This window comes from Theropithecus gelada, chromosome X, assembly GCF_003255815.1.
Source record: "Theropithecus gelada isolate Dixy chromosome X, Tgel_1.0, whole genome shotgun sequence".
In the NCBI taxonomy this organism is placed as follows: Eukaryota; Metazoa; Chordata; class Mammalia; order Primates; family Cercopithecidae; genus Theropithecus; species Theropithecus gelada.
In genome coordinates this window covers 40459752-40481535 of record NC_037689.1, presented here as the reverse complement: position 1 = coordinate 40481535, position 21784 = coordinate 40459752, and the positions used below count along the sequence as shown (strand labels likewise).

General features: G+C 42.0%; 1 protein-coding gene across 3 annotated transcripts in view; it reads right to left on the bottom strand.

The window, feature by feature from the left end:
• Positions 1-21784, bottom strand: part of PPEF1 (protein phosphatase with EF-hand domain 1) — a 135845-nt gene that overhangs the window by 88958 nt on the left and 25103 nt on the right. For 2 of the 3 annotated variants that reach the window (XM_025372596.1, XM_025372597.1), the window contains 2 exons: positions 7239-7366; positions 3709-3769 (listed from right to left, as the gene is read on the bottom strand). In XM_025372596.1, coding sequence (XP_025228381.1) covers positions 3709-3769; positions 7239-7366 — 189 coding nt within the window. The remainder of the gene's footprint in view (positions 1-3708; positions 3770-7238; positions 7367-21784) is intronic. The other variant, XM_025372598.1, reaches the window with a different exon arrangement.

The window sequence follows — 21784 nt, the reverse complement described above, 5'->3', positions numbered from 1 at the left end:
CTCTCAGACCACAGTGCAATCAAACTAGAACTCAGGATTAAGAAACTCGCTCAAAACTGCTCAACTACATGGAAACTGAACAACCTGCTCCTGAATGACTACTGGGTACATAACGAAATGAAGGCAGAAATAAAGATGTTCTTTGAAACCAGTGACAACAAAGACAGAACATACCAGAATCTCTGGGACACATTTAAAGCAGTGTGTAGAGGGAAATTTATAGCACTAAATGCCCACAAGAGAAAGCTGGAAAGATCTAAAATTGACACCCTAACATCACAATTAAAAGAACTAGAGAAGCAAGAGCAAATATATTCAAAAGCTGGCAGAAGGCAAGAAATAACTAAGATCAGGGCAGAACTGAAGGAGACAGAGACACAAAAAACCCTTCAAAAAATCAATGAATCCAGGAGCTGGTGTTTTGAAAAGATCAACAAAATTGACAGACCACTAGCAAGACTAATAAAGAAGAAAAGAGAGAAGAATCAAATAGATGCAATAAAAAATGATAAAAGGGATATCATCACTGATCCCACAGAAATACAAACTATCATCAGAGAATACTATAAACACCTCTATGCAAATAAACTAGAAAATCTAGAAGAAATGGATAAATTCTTGGACACATCACCCTCCCAAGACTAAATCAGGAAGAAGTTGAATCCCTGAATAGACCAATAACAGGCTCTGAAATTGAGGCAATAATTAATAGCCTACCAACCAAAAAAAGTCCAGGACCAGATGGATTCACAGCTGAATTCTACCAGAGGTACAAAGAGGAGCTGGTACCATTCCTTCTGAAACTATTCCAAGCAACAGAAAAAGAGGGAATCTTCCTTAACTCATTTTATGAGGCCAGCATAATCCTGATACCAAAGCCTGGCAGAAACACAACAACAAAAAAGAGAATTTTAGACCAATATCCCTGATGAACATCGATGCAAAAATCCTCAATAAAATACTGGCAAACCAAATCCAGCAGTACATCAAAAAGCTTATCCACCATGATCAAGTTGGCTTCATCCGTGGGATGCAAGGCTGGTTCAACATACGCAAATCAATAAATGTAATCCAGCATACACACAGAACCAAAGACAAAAACCACATGATTATCTCAATAGATCCAGAAAAGGCCTTTGACAAAATTCAAAAGTTCTTCATGCTAAAAACTCTCAATAAACTAGGTATTGATGGGACCTATCTCAAAATAATGAGAGTTATTTAATGACAAACCCACAGCCCATATCATACTGAATGGGCAAAAACTGGAAGCATTCCCTTTGAAAACTGGCACAAGACAGGGATGCCCTCCCTCACCACTCCTATTCAACATAGTGTTGGAAGTTCTGACCAGGGCAATCAGACAGGAGAAGGAAATAAAGGGTATTCAATTAGGAAAAGAGGAAGTCAAATTGTCCCTGTTTGCAGATGACATGATCATTTATTAGAAAACCCCATCATCTCAGCCCAAAATCTCCTTAAGTTGATAAGCAACTTCAGCTAAGTCTCAGGATACAAAAATCAATGTGCAAAAATGAAAAGCATTCTTATACACCAATAACAGACAGACAGCCAAATCATGAGTGAATTCCCATTCACAATTGCTTCAAAGAGAATAAAATACCTAGGAATCCAACTTACAAGGGATGTGAAGGACCTCTTCAAGGAGAACTACAAACCACTGCTCAGTGAAATAAAAGAGGACACAAACAAATGGAAGAACATTCTATGCTCATGGATAGGAAGAATCAATATCATGAAAATGGCCATACTACCCAAGGTAATTTATAGATTTAATGCCATCCCCATCAAGCTACCAATGACTTTCTTCACAGAATTGGAAAAAACTACTTTAAAGTTCATATGGAACCAAAAAAGAGCCCACATTGCCAAGACAATCCTAAGCCAAAAGAACAAAGCTGGAGGTATCACGCTACCTGACTTCAAACTATACTGCAAGGCTTCAGTAACCAAAACTGCATGGTACTGGTACCAAAACAGAGATATAGACCAATGGAACAGAACAGAGCCCTCAGAAAAAATACCACACATCTACAGCCATCTGATCTTTGACAAACCTGACAAAAACAAGAAATGGGGAAAGGATTCCCTATTTAATAAATGGTGCTGGGAAAACTGGCTAGCCATATGTAGAAAGCTGAAACTGGATCCCTTCCTTACACCTTATACAAAAATTAATTCCGGGTGGATTAAAGACTTAAATGTTAGACCTAAAACCATAAAAACCTTGGAAGAAAACCTAGGCAATATCATTCAGGACATAGGCATGGTCAAGGACTTCATGACTAAAACAGCAAAAGCAATGACAACAAAAGCCAAAATTGACAAATGGGATCTAATTAAACTAAAGAGCTTCTGCACAGCAAAAGAAAATACCATCAGAGTGAACAGGCAACCTACAGAATGGGAGAAAATTTTTGCAATCTACCTATCTGACAAACAGCTAATATCCAGAATCTACAAAGAACTTAAACAAATTTACAAGAAAAAAATCAAACAACCCATCAAAAAGTGGGAAAAGGATATGAACAGACATTTCTCAAAAGAAGACATTTATGCAGCCAACAGACACATGAAAAAATGCTCATCATCACTCGCCATCAGATAAATGCAAATCAAAACCACAATGAGATACCATCTCACACCAGTTAGAATGGCAATCATTCAAAAGTCAGGAAACAACAGGTGCTGGAGAGGATGTGGAGAAATAGGAACACTTTTACACTATTGATGGGACTGTAAACTAGTTCAATCATTGTGGAAAACAGTGTGGCGATTCCTCAAGGATCTAGAACTAGAAATACTACTTGGCCCAGCCATCCCATTACTGGGTACATACCCAAAGGATTATAAATCATGCTGCTATAAAGACACACGCACATGTATGTTTACTGCAGCACTATTCACAATAGCAAAGACTTGGAACCAACACAAATGCCCATCAATGATAGACTGGATTAAGAAAATGTGGCACATATACACAATGGAATACTATGCAGCCATAAAAAAGGATGAGTTCATGTCCTTTGTAGGGACATGGATGAAGCTAGAAACCATCATTCTGAGCAAACTATTGCAAGGACAGTAAACCAAATACCGCATGTTCTCACTCATAGGCGGGAATTGAACAATGAGAACACTTGGACACAGGGTGGGGAATATCACACACTGGGGCCTGTCATAGGGTTTGGGGCGGGGGGAGGGATAGCCTTAGGAGGAATACCTAATGTAAATGACGAGTTAATGGGTGCAGCACACCAACATGGCACATGTATTCATGTGTAACAAACCTGTACGTTGTGCACATGTACCCTAGAACTTAAAGTATAATAATAATAATAATAATAATAATAATAATAAAAAAAAAATAAGGTTCCCTTTACTAAGCTACTGTTGTGCACCGATAGATTGTAGTTCAGAGAAGGCATTCAACAAATGAATATTGAATGAATTCTAACTCAGTTTTTGGAAAAGCGAAAAAAATTAAATGGCCGATTTAGTTGACACCATCCAGAGAGGGAAAAAGGCCACTTGAACTGATGTTGCCAGTTGTTGGGTGAAACATAAACAAAAGAGGTAGGCATCTTTTTAATTTCTTAGTGTTCTCCCATCTTCAGAATTTATGATCTTGATGAAGACAGTTCAATATTTAATGACGCTTTTGAAAAGACTGAACTTTTTACTTACCTAGCTCTTCCTTATGTACATGTGCGTAGTTTTCGAACATGAAGGAAAAGAAGGTGGATAACTGGACAAAATTAAAAAAACATTAATCAATTAGTGAACCCCAAACAACTACTGTGGCAAATGCTGCTGGTGCTCCACCCGAGTGCCCTTACTCTCGTGGCGCATTCCTATCCCAGCTGCTGCAGGTACTAAGGGTCACATCTATGCTTGCCTCCAGAGGACTGCCTGCGTCCAGAGCAACACAGGATAACACATGGACGCCCCTCCTGTGGGGCTGCCCAGAGACAAGCACTGGCTGAAGCAAGGGTGTAACGGCCCAGTCCCCCACCTCCCTTGCCTCTGCCAGGGACAAATTGTAGTGCATTTCACACCTGACAGCTCCAGATGGGATCAGGCTGAGGTCAGGCTTCAAAAAGTGCATCTTGGCCTAGCTTCTCCCCTGTCCTGTCTTGCATTCCTCACTCCCTTACAGGCTTTCCCTGAAAATACACCCTCAGTAAGTCACTTGTACCAGAATCCCTGTCTCAGCCTCTGCTTCTAGGAAATCCAACCCAAGACAGCTACTAAATTGTGTTTATTATGATCTCTTCTTTTCTTTTCTTTAAGATGGAGTTTCGCTCTTGTCGCCAGGCTGGAGTGCAATGGCATGATTTCGGCTCACTGCAACCTCCGCCTCCCCGGATCAAGTGATTCTCCTGCCTCAGTCTCCCAAGTAGCTGGGATTACAGGTGCCTGCCACCATGTCCAGCTAATGTTTTTATATTTTTAGTAGAGACAGGGTTTCACCATGTTGGCCAGGCTGTCTCGAACTCCCGACCTCAGGTGATCCACCTGCCTCGGCCTCCCAAAGTGCTAGGATTACAGGTGTGAGCCACTGCACCCGGTCATGATCTCTTTTCTTTTTGGTGGTGAGATTAAGAGTTAAGGAATATTCTTAAATATCAAATATATTTTGGAAAGAAAGGGAGGGAAAGGTGGAACTTCACCAGCATTCCAGCCGTAATCGGGGTACTGGCTCTATGGCCACCAGGTATCTACAAAGACCTGCGTTTGTACAGCACAAATAATTTCTTTTTCAAGCCCTGCCTCTCATGAAAAGTAAACACTTTATCAATCTGGGAGTAGATCTGGGAGTTGGGAATTAAAAGAAGGAAGACTTTCCATACAGTTATCAAAATGTATGATTTTAATGCTGTTGATGATGGGTTTGTCAATTAACAGTCAATAGAAACCACAATGAGACATCACTTCACACCCACTACGATAGCTATAATCAAAAAGAGATAATAACAAGTGTTTGCAAAGATGTGAAGAAACTGGAGCCCTCAACCACTGCTTGTGGGAAGGTAAAACGATGGAGCTGCTTTGGAACACAGTTTAGCAGCTCCTCAAAAAGTTAAGCGCCAAGTTACTACATGACACAGCAATTCCACTCACAGGTCTATACCCAAGAGAACTGAAAACATATGTTCACACAAAAACTTGCATACAAATATTCACAGCAGCATTATTCATAATAGCCAAAAGGTGGAACCAACCCAAATGATCCATCACCTGAGGAATAGATGACCAAATGTGGTCCATCCATGCAATGGAATATTCTTCAGAATGAGTAATATTAACTAAAAAGGAATGAAGTCCTGATACATGCTACAACATGGGTGAATTTTGAAAGCATTATGCTAAGTAAAAGAAGCTGTGTCAGGCGCAGTGGCTCACGCCTGTAATCCTAGCACTCTGGGAGACCGAAAATGCAAAAATTAGCTGGGTGTGGTGGCACGTGCCTGTAGTCCCAGCTACTCGGGAGGCTGAGGCAGGAGAATCGGTTGAACCTGGGAGGCAGAGATTGCAGTGAGCCGAAATCGCACCACTGCACTCTGGCGACAGAGCGAGATTCTGTCTCAAAAAAAAAAAAAAAAAAAAAAAAAAGAAGAAGAAGAAGCCAGACACCAAAGACCACATAGGATATGATTCCATTTATATGAAATGGCCAGAATAGGCAAATACATAGAGATAGAAAATAGATTAGTGGTTGCCAGGGACTGAGGGAAGGAAACGGGGGAATGACTGCTAATGAGTATGGAGTTTAGGAAGGGGGAAAGGAAAATGTCCTAAAATTGATTGTGGGGATGTACATATACTAAAAACCATTGAATACTAAAAACCTGTACATATACTAAAAACCATTGAATTGCACACTTTAAATGGGTGAATTGTATGGTATGTGAATTACATCTCAATAAAGAATCAATAGAAAAGAATGTACTGGTGCTGGAATGTGTCTAAAGCATACCAATTTGGGGTTCACTCTACCTTTATATTTATCACTATATTCTACAGTGCTTAAACAGACAGCCTATGCTGAGGGTCCTAATCTAGACAAAGGGAGTGTCTGAATGAATCACAGTATATCATTTTTCTAGCTGCCAAAAATAAATCTAGCAACTTAGTTCTTTTTGGAATGTTCTTATCTTTAAAGATTATAATGTGATACACAGATGTATGATTGCTAATAACTACAAATAATATCAAATAAAAATGAGAAGTCCCTCTTAACATCCCAAGCCACACCCACCAATACCACTCCTGTCCTCAGAACTAACTACTGTAAACAATTTCCTGTGTATCTTTTTCCAGACTTTTGCTGTATGTTTCATGTTCTTTCACATAAATGAGATAAACTCTACATATTGTTTTACAAGTTGACTTTTTCATTAGCAACTATATTGGAGCTCTTTCTAAGATCTTTTTATTGTTAAAAGTACTTTTTTAAAATTAATGAGCATTAAAACTAGATTTATGTATTTTTTTCAAAAGGCCTTCCTTGGCCAGGTGCAGTGGCTCACGCCTGTAATTCCAGGACTTTGGGAGGCCAAGGCAGATGGATCACCTGAGGTCAGGAGTTCGAGATCAGCCTGGCCAACACGGTGAAACCCCGTCTCTACTAAAAATTAAAAAATTAGCCGCGTGTGGTGGTGGGTGCCCATAATCCTAGCTACTCAGGAGGCTGAGGCAGGAGAATCACTTGAACCCGGGAGGCGGAGGTTGCAGCAAGCCAAGACCGCGCCATTGCATCCCAGCCTGGGCGACAAGAGTGAAATTCCGTCTCGAAGAAAAAAAAAAAAGGCCTTCCTCACCCATGTATATTTTCTTCTAGAGCTTGCAAAGGTTTGCTCCTAGGAAATTCTGCCATTTTTTAACTCCTTGAAGTAATTTTTTCTTTTATAAAATGACAACTTTATTTCCTATTAAGGCATCTGCCCCAAAATAGAATAAGACTATTTTTATTAGTTAACCAGACATTGGGCAGCCCTCTTAAAAATGTGAACTTCAAAACTGAAAAACACCATCCTTTTCCCAAAGCACACGCTCTCTCAATAACTAGTTCCAAGACAATGTCATGACGTGCTCTATTAAAGCCTTTCACCAAGGTCCCTCAGCTTAAAATGGACCCAAACTTTCATTCTTTCAATAACAAGGGGTAAAGAGAATCATTTTACCAAAAGAAGAGAAAAGCTTGCAAAACAGACCTGCATTTGGCCTTGTTCATCAGCATATTCGATGGACTGGAAGATGGTGAGGGCATAGTGTTGTCTGGCCTTCAGTCGAGCTTTGTAACCTCGGTACCAGTTCTGGATGATCAACGCAGCTTTCAGCGCTGCAGACCCACAGAATATGAAAGTCAGAGAAAAACAGTTACTATGCACCTGTTGGGAGAAGTAGGTGCTTCGGGGGGGGGGGGGGAAGCAGTCCACCTGGATTCCTAGGTTCTAAGACTATTAAAACACCAAACAATGAGATTGACTTTTATGTTTTTTATAAAATGTCCTCATGTCTCAAACGCTCAGAGAATAATGATGGCACAGCCATTAGGAACAGAAGTTTTGGAGTAAGACTGCCTGAACTTGAATCCTAGCTCTCTAATTACCATCTATGTGACTTTGGGTAAGTTATTAAAACTCTCAAAACCTCAGTTTCCTCATCTGTAAAATGGGAATAATAACAGTGCCTACCTTTGACATGGCATAAGCATAGTAAATCTATGAATCTGTGTATACCTTATGAAGTAGCAATTCCATTCTTCACTACGTACCCCAAAGCAATTCTCACATAGTCCATCAAGGAGACATATGGGGATGCAATTGCTTCTTTGTGGCAACAGGAAGTTTGATACAAATAGGCCTGGCTGCCTATCACTAGGAAAGAGAATCTGTACCTGTGGTGGGTGCACACCATGGAGTAGCACAACACAATTGGAAGCAATAGATTAAACAAACCCACAATAACCTATTCAGTAGGTCTTAAAAACCTAGTACTTCCATTTAGAATGGTTATTAAAAAGTTAGAGACAGAAAGAAATACTACTTTAATCAATAAAACTATATAGATACACACAAAACCACACATCATAAGAACATATACAAAGGGAAAGATGCACACAACACATGATGGACCGGTTATTTATGGGGGGTGAATGTGCGTGGGATACACGAATAGAAGGGAATAAACTAATTAACATAATAAGGGGTCTTGCACAGACCAATGATGATAATGTTCAATGAGCTGATGGAGAAGTATGATTCACACCACCTTCTGCACCTGAGATTTGATTGATAAAATGCAGGTGGATAAACCCCCCCCCCCCCCCATAGAGTTTCTATGAGGATGAAATCAGATGTTACAAGGGGAAAAGTTTAGCCCAATGCCTGGTAAAAAGCACATGCTAAGTAAATGGCAACTGGAAGTATTGTCTTGTTTGTGGACTATCCAGGCAGACTGTCTCTCTTCTGGGGAAGGTAGCCTTTAAGCCATTTTGTAGTTTTATCATATTGAAGAAAGAAATCAGGTAAGAGATGAGATTTAAAATACAATCTCTTATGCCTCCTCGAGTTTTAGAGTGAAGAGCAATCAACACCAGCTGGCTCCTTTTATTCATGCTATCATTTTTCCCAGTTGGTGCATAAAAAATAAGAGTTGACTATAACAGGAACGATTTGAGTTCTGAAAGTAGGGATCCAGTCCCCGGCCCCAGCATCCTCTGGTTTAGTACTGCTGCAGTACACAGAATATCCCAGGACCTGGTCATCTGACAGGTTAATAGCTTCCCCAAGTCTCTTGGGTTCCAGGGACTCTTTCCATTATTCAGGTTCCAGAAAACCCCAGGAAATAGACCCCAGGAAATGTCACGTATCATAAGCTTTATAGGGAAAAACCACAGGAAGAAGAAATAGAGTGACATGTTGTGGTGTTATAATATACATAGGATTTGGCTGTGTCCCCACCCAAATCTCATCTTGAATTGTAGACCCATAATTCCCACGTGTTGCAGGAGGGACCCAGTGGGAGGTAATTGAATCATGGGGGTGGGTCTTTCCCGTGCTGTTCTCGTGACAGTAAGTCTCACGAGATCTGATGGTTTGATAAAGGGGAGTTCCCCTGCACACGCACTCTTGCCTGCCACCGTGTAAGATGTCTCTTTGCTCTTCCTTCGTCTTCTGCCATGATTGTGAGGCCTCCCCAGCCATGTGGAACCATAAGTCCATTAAACCTCTTTTTCTTTATAAATTACCCAGTCTGGGTTATGTCTTTATCAGCAGCATGAAAATAAACTAAGATATATATACACACACACACACACACACACACACACGTGTATATACATATATATATACATACATATATACATACATATATATATATAGAGAGAGAGAGAGGGAGGTTTTCATCCATGGCCCTGATACAGTCTTTTGTTATGATGTCGGGTATGTTAGGCCTCAGGGGCAGCTTCTGACCTTCTCCTGTCCTCCTTTCACCTGCCCCAAAGCTCTAATTTTCCCCTGACTTTCTGATTATGGGCTTAAGGCCCTATGCCCTAGGGGAAGAAATGCTGTTGTCTTGAAGCTTTCATAAAAACCCAAGAGAACCAGGTTCAGTGAGCTTCCGATAGCTGAACACGTGGAGGTTCTGGGAGGGTGGCCTGCCCCTTCCCCCCGCCTTGCCCTATGCATCTCTTTATCTGTTTCCTTTGTGATATCCTTTATAATAAACCAGTAAATGTAAGGCAGTGTTTCTCAGAGTTTTGTGAGCTGCCTTAGTAAAATAATGGCACCCAAAGGGGGGTCATGGGAACTCCCAACTTGAAGCTGGTCGCTCAGAAGTTCTGGAGGTCTGGACTTGCAATTGGTGTTGGGGTGGGGTGGGTAGGCAGTTTTGGGGACTGAGCCCTCAACCTGTGGGATCTGACACTATATCTGGGTAGGTAATGTCAGAATCTGAATCAGACGACACCCAGCTGGTATCCGCTGCTTGTTGTGTGAAGAAAAGTCCCCACACATTTGGTCACAAAAGTCTTCTGTGTTGATGATTGTTGTGGTGTGAGAGTGGAGAAAAAAAAACAGGGGAGAAAGATTTTCCCTACACACAAGTTCAACCTTGCAAAGCAAATAATTGGTAGTGGCATGGCTGAAATCTCAAGTATTCTCACAATACCATGATGGAGGGTCTAGGGTCACCTAAAAGGGCTGTTCTGTGGGACAGTCGCTATCATGATGAATCATCCTCTGGCCTCAGGGTTTCTCATACTTACAAGCACAAAGGTGCCTTTCCAGTGCCACTTCCTGAGCACTTACAAAGGGCCAGGCATTGATTAGTCCTTCAGTCCTCACGACACTGCGAAGCTGACAGAGACTGAGGAACTCACTAAAGCTCACTTAGCTGGTAAGTGGAAATGGACAGTGAGGATTCGAACCCTGGTCTGACTGACTCCCTAGCCCAAGCTCTTAACCTCCATAGAGCTATTGATCCTTTCTGTGCCTCTGCTTCTTCATCTGCACAGTGATGTTGTGGAATAAATGATCAGTGAAATCTCTTCTATTTGGTATCAGCAATATCAATAACAAATAAACAAGTTTGGCCGGGCGTGGTGGCTCACGCCTGTAATCCCAACACCTTGGGAGGCCGAGGCGGGCAGATCACTTGAGGTCAGGAGTTCAAGACCAGCCTGGCTAACATGGTGAAACCCCATGTTTACTAAAAATACAAAAATTAGCCGGGCATGGTGGTGCATGCTTGTAATCCCAGCTACTTGGGAGGCTGAGGTGGGAGGATCACTTGAACCTAGGAGACAGAGGTTGCAGTGAGCCAAGATTGCCGCCACTGCCCTCCAGCCTGGGAGACAGAGCAAGACTCCATTTCGATTAAAAAAAAAAAAAAAGAAAGAACTGAGCTTATTATTATTTCTCTAATTAATAGAACAAGATATCATATGTTAAGGGTCTATTACAAGACATTTGGTCCCCACAAGCATCATCATCTCCATGTTACACATAAGGAAATTTTGAGTTCAGAAAGGCAAGTCTCTTGCTCCAAGTCACTTACCTAGTATGAACTCAGGTCCTCTGGCTCTCTCCACTCTAGTCAGTTACTTCATTCCCTAACCTATGTGCACCTTTCCTTCCTTTGAATAATAATGGCCACTATTTTTTTTTTTTTTTTTTTGAGACAGAGTCTTGTCTGTAGCCCAGGCTGGAGTGCAGAGCCACAATCTCGGCTCACTGCAACCTCCGCCTCCCGGATTCAAGCAATTCTCTGCCTCAGCCTCCTCAGTAGCTGGGACTACAGGCGCCCGCCACGACGCCCAGCTAATTTTTGTATTTTTTGTAGAGATGGGGTTTCACCATGTTGGCCAGGCTGGTCTTGAACTCCTGACCTCATGATCCACCCACCTCAGTTTCCCAAAGTGCTGAGATTACAGGCGTGAGCCACTGCGCCTGGCCAGTACCATTTCTTGAATGCCTACTAAGTGACTGGCACTAGCTGGACACCTGACATCTACTGCCACTTCTACTCCTCCCTGACGCGGGGAAAGAGGCAAGCTAGGTCCCCTCCCATCTCTGCCTGGCTTCCATCCCCATCCCACTCTCCAAGGGAGGAGCTGCTGTTTTGTATATAGCACACAATACGTTCATTGGGTTCCACTGAGGGGAGGGGTGTAAACTGTGGCATAGCAGGTTTATAAACACCTACAGTCCCCTCTGTCTTCTACTTCCTCTTCTACCCCAAAGTCAGGAAGCAGAACTGCCCCACCCCACCCCAGCCTGGGAAGCAGCCATCTTTGTCTATGTTCATACGCCTCTACCTGAGCACACATGCCACTTATTAAGCTGTCAGGTCTCAACTCTAACTCCACCCTTCCCTAGTCAGCACAGTGATGCTGAGGCTGGGACTTTGCAGACCCCATTTCAGCTTTGTCAGTTGCCCCCTGTGAGGCTGTGCCAATAGGGGTGGGAAAGGCAGACTGCAAGGCTGGAGGAGGAACAAGGGACACACTCCTTCCTGTCTGCTTCCTGTTCCTGATAGTGTAACCTAGCAACTGCTCTTCACCCCAGGTAACAGTGAAGGATCCAGTTTGCAGTTCATCCAGCACTTGCAAAGCCAGTCTCATGGTAGCACCGGCTGAGTGTACCACTTCTCAGAGGTCTGAGCTTCAGTTCTGTGGGACCCTCCTGCAAGTTTCTCAGTTGGAATAATTCCACTCTTTTCGCTTTGTTCTCTCAGCTTTAGGGTGGTAACTTCCCTGCATTTGGTATAATTCTTTACATTCAATTCTCTCTGTTCAAATCACTCTGTGGTTTCTGCCTCCTGACTAGACCCTGCCTGATGAGCTCGTCTTGGAGGGGTGGGAAAAACAGGTCCTGCTAAGACCTCAAGCCTCCAACTTCCTGCAGGCTCCAACTCATGCCGTCATTAGAGTTCTACGTTGAGATCTGGGGTACTTGTGCAGCAGCTGATAAGGCGGACTTTGATCCACATCCTGCTGTTGTCCCTTGGGCATACATTTCCCGCAGAAACCTCTCCAGGAGAGGGAAGGAGCCCAGCAAGGTTGGGCATGCCAACATCAGACCTCCAAAGCCTCACCTAATTCCTAAGCCCCATCCACCATAGGACAGCACTAGCCAGCTGAGGGCCCTCCCCTGGAGAAGAAACCTCCAAAATAGCAAAGGGTAGAACGCAGGCATGATAGACCCTACTCGAGGGGGTTGCTGGCCCCCAAAACCCCCCACCCTGCCCAGAGAGTTGAAGAGCTGCGTCATCCAGTTCTAAACTTATTGGACAGCTTAGATCTACTTCTGGTCCTGCTGCTTCATCAGATAACAGGGCTTCTCTTTCCCGTCACATTGATTCCATGCAGAATGAATGAATGAATGAATAAATGGTATTGAGGAGTATGTGTAGCAAGGGTCTTCTCTTTTTGTTTCTAGACAGAAGCAACAGCACAGATTCAATAAGTTACCTGGCCAATTTTCTGTGCCCAGTAGGTGGTTTCTCTATTGCCAAGCTGGTTTTTTGTTTAAATAGATTCTTTTCTCTGGTGGCAATCACTATCATGGTATTTTGCAAGAAATTAAATAGTCATGTAGGGGGTTAGTAAGCAAGACAAATAATGAATTCAGAGTGACGGCTTTGTGCCAGGCATTGTCCCTGGTGCTTTACATGGGTCATCTACTTCAACTTGATTTGATTTCATCCTCCCCCCAACAATCCTCTCAAGTGTCACTATCCCTATTTTACAGATAAGGAAACGGGGGCTCAGAAACAACATGTCTGGGATCATGTCACTTGTCAGAGGGAGAATGTAGAGTCAAATCCAGATATCTGTAATTTCAGAACCTGGGCTCGTCCTCATTTTGCTATACATGGCATTTGGAATCAGCCATAAAAAATGAGATGGGGCCAGGCGCAGTGGCTCACGTCTTTAATCCTAGCACTTTGGTTGGCCGAGGCGGGTGGATTGCCTGAGCTCAGGAGTTCGAGACAAGCCTGTGAACATGGCGAAACTCCGTCTCTACTAAAAATACAAAAAATTAGCCAGGCGTGGTGGTGCATGCCTGTAATCCCAGCTACTCCAGAGACTGAGGCACGAGGCATGAGAATCACTTAAACCTGGGAGGCAGAGGTTGCAGTGAGCCAAGATCGTACCACTGCACTCCAGCTTGGGCAACAGAGCAAGACTCTGTCTCAAAAAAAAAACCAAAAAACAAATCAGATGGTATATATAATAGCATCTCCTCCCTCACCTTCCCTCACCTCACATTCCCTATCCCTTTACCTGTTCTACTGTTCTCTGTAGCACTATTGAGCATCTGACATTGTCTGCATTTATATGTGTATGGGTTTATTGTCCATTTTTCCCTATTAGCTAGGAATTTCATTTTTATCATTGCTGCATCCCCAGCACCTGGGGCAAGGCCTGGAAATGTATTATATATTTGTTGAATGAATGATTGAATGAATGAACACCTTCTAAGGGTGTTGTAATAATACATAATAATGTATTAGTAATTTGTTGACATAGGTATTAGTAATATATTAATTGATTCATATAAAATGCTTAGCACATTGCCTGTCATATAGGAAGCACTCAATAAATGGAAGATACTTTTAAAAAAATTGTCTCTCTCCAGGCTAACAAATTCCAGTTAAGTCCCAAAGACTTCCTAATTATACATAATATTTCATTAGAAATTTCACAAATTATGGCTGGGTATGGTGGCTCACGTCTGTAATCCCAGCACTTTGGGAGGCCAAGGCAGGTGGATTACCTGAGATCAGGAGTTTGAGACCAGCCTGGCCAACACAGCAAAACCTCGTCTCTACTAAAAATACAAAAATTAGCCAGGCGTGGTGGTGGGCGCCTGTAATCCCAGCTACTTGGGAGGCTGAGGCAGGACAATTGCTTGAGCCTGGGAGATGGAGGTTGCAGTGAGCCAAGATCACGCCACTGCACTCTAGCCTGGGCCTGGGATGGAGTGAGACTCCATCTCAAAAAAAAAAAAAAAAAAAAAATTCACAAATTACCGTGGACAAACAGGCTACCATCTCAGAACACAACAGCTTAGAGCAAGAAGAGCCCAGCCAGCTGGGGTGCACGTGGTTAGAGCCTGCAGCTTTTGCTCAGACATCACCTTTGCGGGAGGCCTTTCCTGACCATCCCTTCTTACATGGTCTCCCCTGCCCTGATCGCCTATCTCCTTTCTTATTTTTTCTCCATAGCACTTATCACCATGAGACATAGTATCTATTTACTTCTTTGTCATTGCGTATGTCCTCCTACTAGAATGTAATCTCTCTAAGAGCTGGGATTTTGATCTGTTGAGTTAGCTGCTGTATTTCCTGAGCCTGGAATAGTCCCTGGAACATAGTAGGAATAAATATTTGTTGAACGAATGAAATTACTGTTTAGTTAAGACTTTGTGTCTTACATTTCTCTTTGTGCTGGCTGGTAGAGTCTTTATGTTTGGTTTGGTTTTGGTTTTTAAATAGGAGTTTATTTGACAGATAGTTCTTCAAACAAGACATTTCATATTCAGAATGATAAGGTATTTAAAGACTCTCTGCTTTTGAAATTCTTCTGGCAGAGGCCTCCTGAGGAAGCAGCAGGATAAGCGAATATTTAATGTACCTTTAAGGGGCCTGGCATCCAGGCAAGAAGAGACCCAGGCACAAGTGTGACACAGCTGATTAAAATAAATTCGAATGAACTGGAAAGAAAATGAATCCTCTAATAGCAAAAGGCTTTAAGCGAAGAGGAGAAGCATCTATAACCTCAGCTGTTCAAAGCATGATGAGAAGGGGGTATGGCTGAACTCTGGCCTAGGACCACAGTCTTCGTTACTGTTATTTTTGTTTACAGATATTCTATATCTGCCATCTGCCAGAATGTGCGGCTGTCCCAGTGAGACTTCTAACTTCACTGGAAAATCAACTCAAAGCACATGCCCAGTGAACATGAGATGGACACAAAGCCTGCTTCTTGGGCAGCAAGCAAGGCAGAGACCTTATGAAGCTCGCTCAGCCACAAACTCCGGCAGCCCTGCAGAGCAAGGCCACAACACAGAGGCCTTGTCCCTGGGAGACACTTTTCTGAAACAAGAGAGTAAAGCGTGAAGTCCGAAAGAGATCGTAATTGTGTCATTCTCAGGAACCTCTGGCCTTCCAGTGAGACAAGAGCGAGAATAACAGGTCATTTCTACAACATTTTATATACTCACTCTCCCACCCACCAACCCCATCCACACGGGTTAATAAAAATAAGTTCTGACTTTGTCATTGGGATACTTCCATTTGGGCCCTGACTTACCCAGTTGCCAGCTATGTAACCTCAGGCAAATCAGCCAACCTCCGCGGTCCTCAGTTTCTCATGTAAACAATGAGAACTTTGGATTGTGTGATCTCTAAGATTCTTTCCAGTGACCAAATACTCTAACTCATCCATCTACTTGTTTTTAGTGCCATTGCTGCAGCCCACCTATCACTGTACATAGAAAAGCTGAAAATAACCATCCAAGGACACAATAGGATGTGCAAAACTGAACACTCAAACTAGAAACTTCTGGACAAAGAAGACAAATACAAAGGCTACTTGAAAATCAATCAATCAATCAGAATCATCCCTGTAGAAAAATACAAGTTACTAATATCTTTGGCTTTCCCATCAAGGAATTGTAGCCAAAGTTTGCTAGCAATTGGTTTGGGAACATTAAACATTTCACATATTAATTTTTTAATTGCCTAAAATATGACTAATATGACTAAGGTGTATGATCTGTTAACTGGTTCAAGTGACAGCCAACAAAAGATGGAGGAAAGATGGATGGGGAAGAAAGGGAAGACAAGAGAGGGCTGGCTCAGACTTCACCACCACGCATATATCCATGTAACAAAAATGCACTTGTATTCCCAAAATCTAAATAAAACTGGAGGCTGGGAGATAGAGACACATGGGAAGTATCTAAGGATCAGAGGTTTCAAAGAAGATCAAGCAATCAGAGAATAGGATGATAATCATGAAGATTCCAGAGGTGGGGCTTTTCCAGGTGACCATGGGGCCAGTAAATGGGAGTGAGCAGCTGAAGTTGAGGAGATGAGGGAGTTGCTGGGGCTCAGGAGATCAAGGAACTCAGACACCAAAGCATTTGGGGTTTATTCACGTGTACAGTGAAGATACCCAGTATGAGGCTCAGAGTGGCTGGAAAGTCTTCAATGAATGAAGTTGGTAGATGGCAAAAACAATAAAGGGCTAAAAAATGGTACTACCAAAGGACATAAGCCTAGGTTGCCACCACTACAAACTTGGTAAATTTATCTCAGGATGTACAGGATTAGGATTTTTTTCTTTGGAAAAAAAATTTTTTTTTGAGATGGAGCCTCACTCTGTCACCCAGGCTGGAGTGCAGTGGCGAGATCTCGGCTCACTGCAACCTCCACCTCCTGGGTTCAAGCAATTCTCCTGTCTCAGTCTCCCAAGTAGCTGAGATTACAGGTGCATGCCACCACACCTGGCTAATTTTTGTATTTTTAGTAGAGACGGGGTTTCATCATGTTAGCCAGGCTGGACTCGAACTCCTGACCTCAAGGTGATCCGCCCACCTCAGCTTCCCAAAGTGCTGGGATTACAGGCGTGAGCCACTGCGCCCGGCTGAAATATTTTCAAATGTATGAAAAAGTAACGATAGTATAATTGTTAATAACTAGTCTCTCTCTCTCCCCACATACCATCGTCATTTCTTCAGTCTCCTTTATTCTAGAACAATTCCTCTGTCTTTCTCTTCAATGACACTGAAATTTTCAAACAGTACAGGCCAGTTGATTGTAAAACATCCCTCAATCTGGATCTGTCTGCTCTTTTCCTCGTGATGAGATTCAGGTTACGTATTTTGGCAGGATAAGTGGTATGTCTTTCTCAGTGCATTAGGACATCAGGAGGTGCTCATCTGTCTCATTATCGCTGATGTGAACTTGGATCACTCGGGTAAGGTGGTGTCCATGTGAACTTCTCTACTGTGGAAGTGTCTTCCTCTTTACAATTAATAAAGTTTGCAGGAACATGCTTTCAGGCTGTGTATATATTCTGTTCTCCAAAATATCCATTGATGATTTTTGCTTAAATCAATTATTTCTATGGTGGTTGCAAAACACCGATTTTTGAACTCATTCCTTCTACGTTTATTAGGATTAGAATTTATAAATGGCCCATTTAAAGCCCTATTTGATTCAACAGGGCAATGGAACAACATGAAGATGACATAAAGCCAGCTCATGAAAGATTCCATAAGAGTTGTCATCCTTGGACTAGGTGCAGTGGCTCATGACTTTAATCCTAGTACTTTGGGAGGCCGAGGCGGGCAGATCTCTTGAGCCTAGGAGTTCGAGACCAGCCTGGGAAATGCAGTGAAACCCCATCTCTACAAAAACTATAAAAATTAACCAGGTGTGGTGGCACACACCTGTAGTCCCAGCTACTTGGGAGGTTGAGGTGGGAGGATCACTTGAGCCTAGGCGGTTGAGGCTGCAGTGAGCCTTGAGGGCGCCACTGCACTCCAGCCTGGGTGACAGAGTGAGACTCTGTGTCAAAAAAGAAAAAAAAAAAAGATGAGTTGTAATCCTTGACTATATCACTAGTTCAGGAAAATGTGATGCTTCATCTATGCCATACCAAAGTAATAGGCCAACTCAATAAAAGACTCAGACCAAGAGAACAGTTTACAAGTAACTGTTACCTCCCTATCATACTATGTTTTGCCAATTTTCCAAAAGAATCATTATTATGAAGATATTAATTTTTAAAAACTATTGTATTCTTATATAAAAGATATTTTGCTATATAAAAGAATTCCTTTCATTTTAAATTATTAAAATAGTCTGTCATAGGAAATGTGTTCTATTCAATAATTCAATAATAACCTTTAATCCTCACTCAGGAAATAATATCTTGACTGCAATTCTGTTTTATGTCTCCCTTGTTATTAATTACTAATCTGTGTTATATTGCCACGTTCGTTCATCCAAGGTCAAATACGATCCGCGTTAAATTTTTGTCTTTTGCAGCTGCTAAAAGCTAATGAAATATAAAGCCATAATCATATAAGAAAAGTGTTCTGAATATGGGAAATAACTGGCAATTGGGGCTGAGGGATCGTCCTTTCTTGCACTTAGTTGAAACAGGTCTCTCTGTAACAAGATTTTCTAACAATTAACATGACCCAACTAGAAAGCTGGCTTCTTTGTGAATTTCCTAGTAAAGCTGGAAGCCAGTAAAAATCATTTAAACAAAGAGGTGGTTCTGCTCTCTTTGGGTTTTGTGTTGTGTTGTGTGTGTGTTGTGGGTGTGTGTTTGTTTTTTCTTTTTTGAGACAACGTCTCGCTCTGTTGCCCAGGCTGGAGTGCAGTGGTACAATCATGGTTCACTGCAGCCTCCACCTCCTGGGCTCAAGCGATCCTCCTGCCTCAGCCTCCTATGTAGCTGGGACTACAGGTGCGAGCCACCATGTCTAGCTATTTTTTTCTCCCTTTGGTAGAGACGGGGTCTTGCTATGTTGCCCAGGCTGGTTTCAAACTCCTAGCCTCAAGTGATCCTCCTGCCTCAGCCTCCCAAAGTGCTGGGATTACAGACATGGCTACTACACCTGACCTTTTTGCCTTCTAAAGGTTCACGATTCTAAAATGGTATCTAAATAGCCCCTACCAGAGTCTCAAAATACTTGAAAATTTTAAAGCAAAGGTAAATTAATCACACAGCAAATAAAAAGATAAACATGTATTTAATTGGTGTAAAGAATAAAAAGGTTGTTGGGATGGGTTTGTTTTGTCTGCTTCACACAGGCATTAAACGTGTTTGTAGTACCAATCCTATACAAACCTCCAGGCCAACACATTATCATATTAAACGGTGACTATTACCTAAGAATTGTTAGTGAGAGGAATCATGATTTCAGATGAAGAAAATGGTCGTCTTTTACAAAGAAAAGTACTTTTTAAAAATGATTCCCAATAAAACAGGGATTAGAGCATATAATGTGGGCTGAAAATAAAGATTTGGAGTCTTGACACACTGATGTCAAAGCCATAGAGTAGATAAGGCATCCAAGGAGAGTGTTAAAGTGACAAGATCAGAGAGCCAAGGGAGAACCCAGAGGAGCTCCAACATTTAAAAGCCAGGAGAAAGTGAGTCCACATAAATAGTTCATGCAGAGACCTAAAAGAAAAACCAGGAGAATGTGTTGCCCCTGAAGACAAGGGCAATGAGTGGTAAGAAGGGAGTGGGCAGGAGTGCCAAAGACTGCCAGGAAGTGAGAAAATGGAGCACTGAAAATGCTCCATTGGACTTCGAGGTCATTCAAGAACCTGTCAGATCATCTTCCCTGGGCTGGGATCAATGAGGAGGTAGGAGACAGCGGTACAAATGCCCCCTTAAGGAGCGAGTTTGAAGGGGAGGAGAGAGACGAGAGGAACTGGAGGGGACAAGAGGGCCAGAGAAGGCTTATTTTAAAGGGTAGGAAAGAACAGTTGCAAAGGGCAATTTTGGACAACTGGGAAATTCTGAATATGGACTACGTGTTAGATAACGTTACGCTATCAATGTTAAATTTCTTCAGGGTGATCTAGTATTATAGTCATATGAGAATATCCCTCTCTTAGGAGATGCATGCTGAAGTACATACAGGTTAATTCCATGTCTACAGCTTATTTTCAAATTATTTCAAACGGGTGTTTATATACTATTCTTTCATCTTCTCTGCAGGTTTGCAATTTTCAAAAATATTTGGGGAGGAAAACAAAAGCAAAACAAAATGGCTTGATAAATATATATATATATATATACACACACACCCAAAGCAAAAAAAAAAAAGGAAAATGGAAAAAAAGAGGAAAGTCACTGAGCATGTCAAGATGCTGATGGGCAACAGCTAGGGGAATGAGCAGGAGAGGCAGAAGGAAAATCAATGCCCTCCCCTACCTACTCCTCCCACAGCTACAGAGCATACGGATAGTCTTGGAGGGACAATGGACTTGAAAGAGCAGGTTCTCTGTCTGCAGTTCATTGAGGAGGAAAATGAGGGCGGTTCGAGTTCACAGGGATTTTCAATACACCCTTCCGTGCCAGTAAAGACTGCTTGATGGCTACAATAACCTAGAACCCTCTGACAAACAATAGCAAGAAGAATGGCAAGAGGCTCTCTAAACTTGGAGAAAATTCTTTAGGGAACACCAAAGATGAAAGATTTTCATTTGTTATTTTTCCATGAAGATCTCAAACTGAAATATACATCACAGTAAAGGACTTCAAACTGGGAGTAAGGAGGTGGGGATGGATGGAGAGCCGGGAGGGGGGCTCTCAAGCAGCTGTGAATGGCTTGATTGGTCGATTTTTAACCAGCTAAATTAACTAGATGTTTTACCAAGAATTAAAGAAATATTTAGTTTGCTATTTAGTATTTTTAAAGTTTTTTTCCATATAAAATAAAGAATGAGTACTTTCGAAAGCAACGATTTCCATTAGAGAAACTTCTATTTGTCACAGCTTAAGCATCAAACCACAAAGCCAAAAAAGCACGATTGTCTTTGTCAGCCTCTTAGCACTTACAGAAATTGAATAAATACATTTCTAAGTGGTCTCAAGGGAAGAAATAAAATATATCAGTGTTTCCAAAGTGCTCCATGGGAGCAAAAAGGCAATAGATTATTAATTGAAATGCCATTAACATAAAATTTTAAGTGTCAAGTGAAATTCAGGAGAATGAAATTGCAATGTTTAATTTCTGTTATGTGGATAAATTCCAATTCTCCAAGTCAGGGTAGCATATCAGAAGGGCCATGAACTTTGGAATCTGCCAGATCTGGTTCCAATTCAGGTTCTGCCACCCATGAGTGTGTAACTTGGGGCAGTTAGGTCTCACTTTCCTCATTTATAAAACGAGGGAGACTAATCAAAACTTTCTCTGAGAGTTTTGGTGAGAAATAATGAGAGTAGTAGGCGCTCAATAAATGATAGCTATTATTAGTACTCTCTTACCTGTTACATATCACAAAAGAAATAAAATAACAATGACAATATAAAATTGATGTTACTTTTTTTTTTTTTTTTTTTGAGATGGAGTTTCACTCTGTTGCCCAGGCTGGAGTGCAGTGGCATGATCTTGGCTCACTGCAACCTATCTGCCTCCCAGGTTCAGGCAATTCTCCTGCCTCAGCCTCCCAAGTAACTGGGATTATAGGCATGCGCCATCATGCCTGGCTA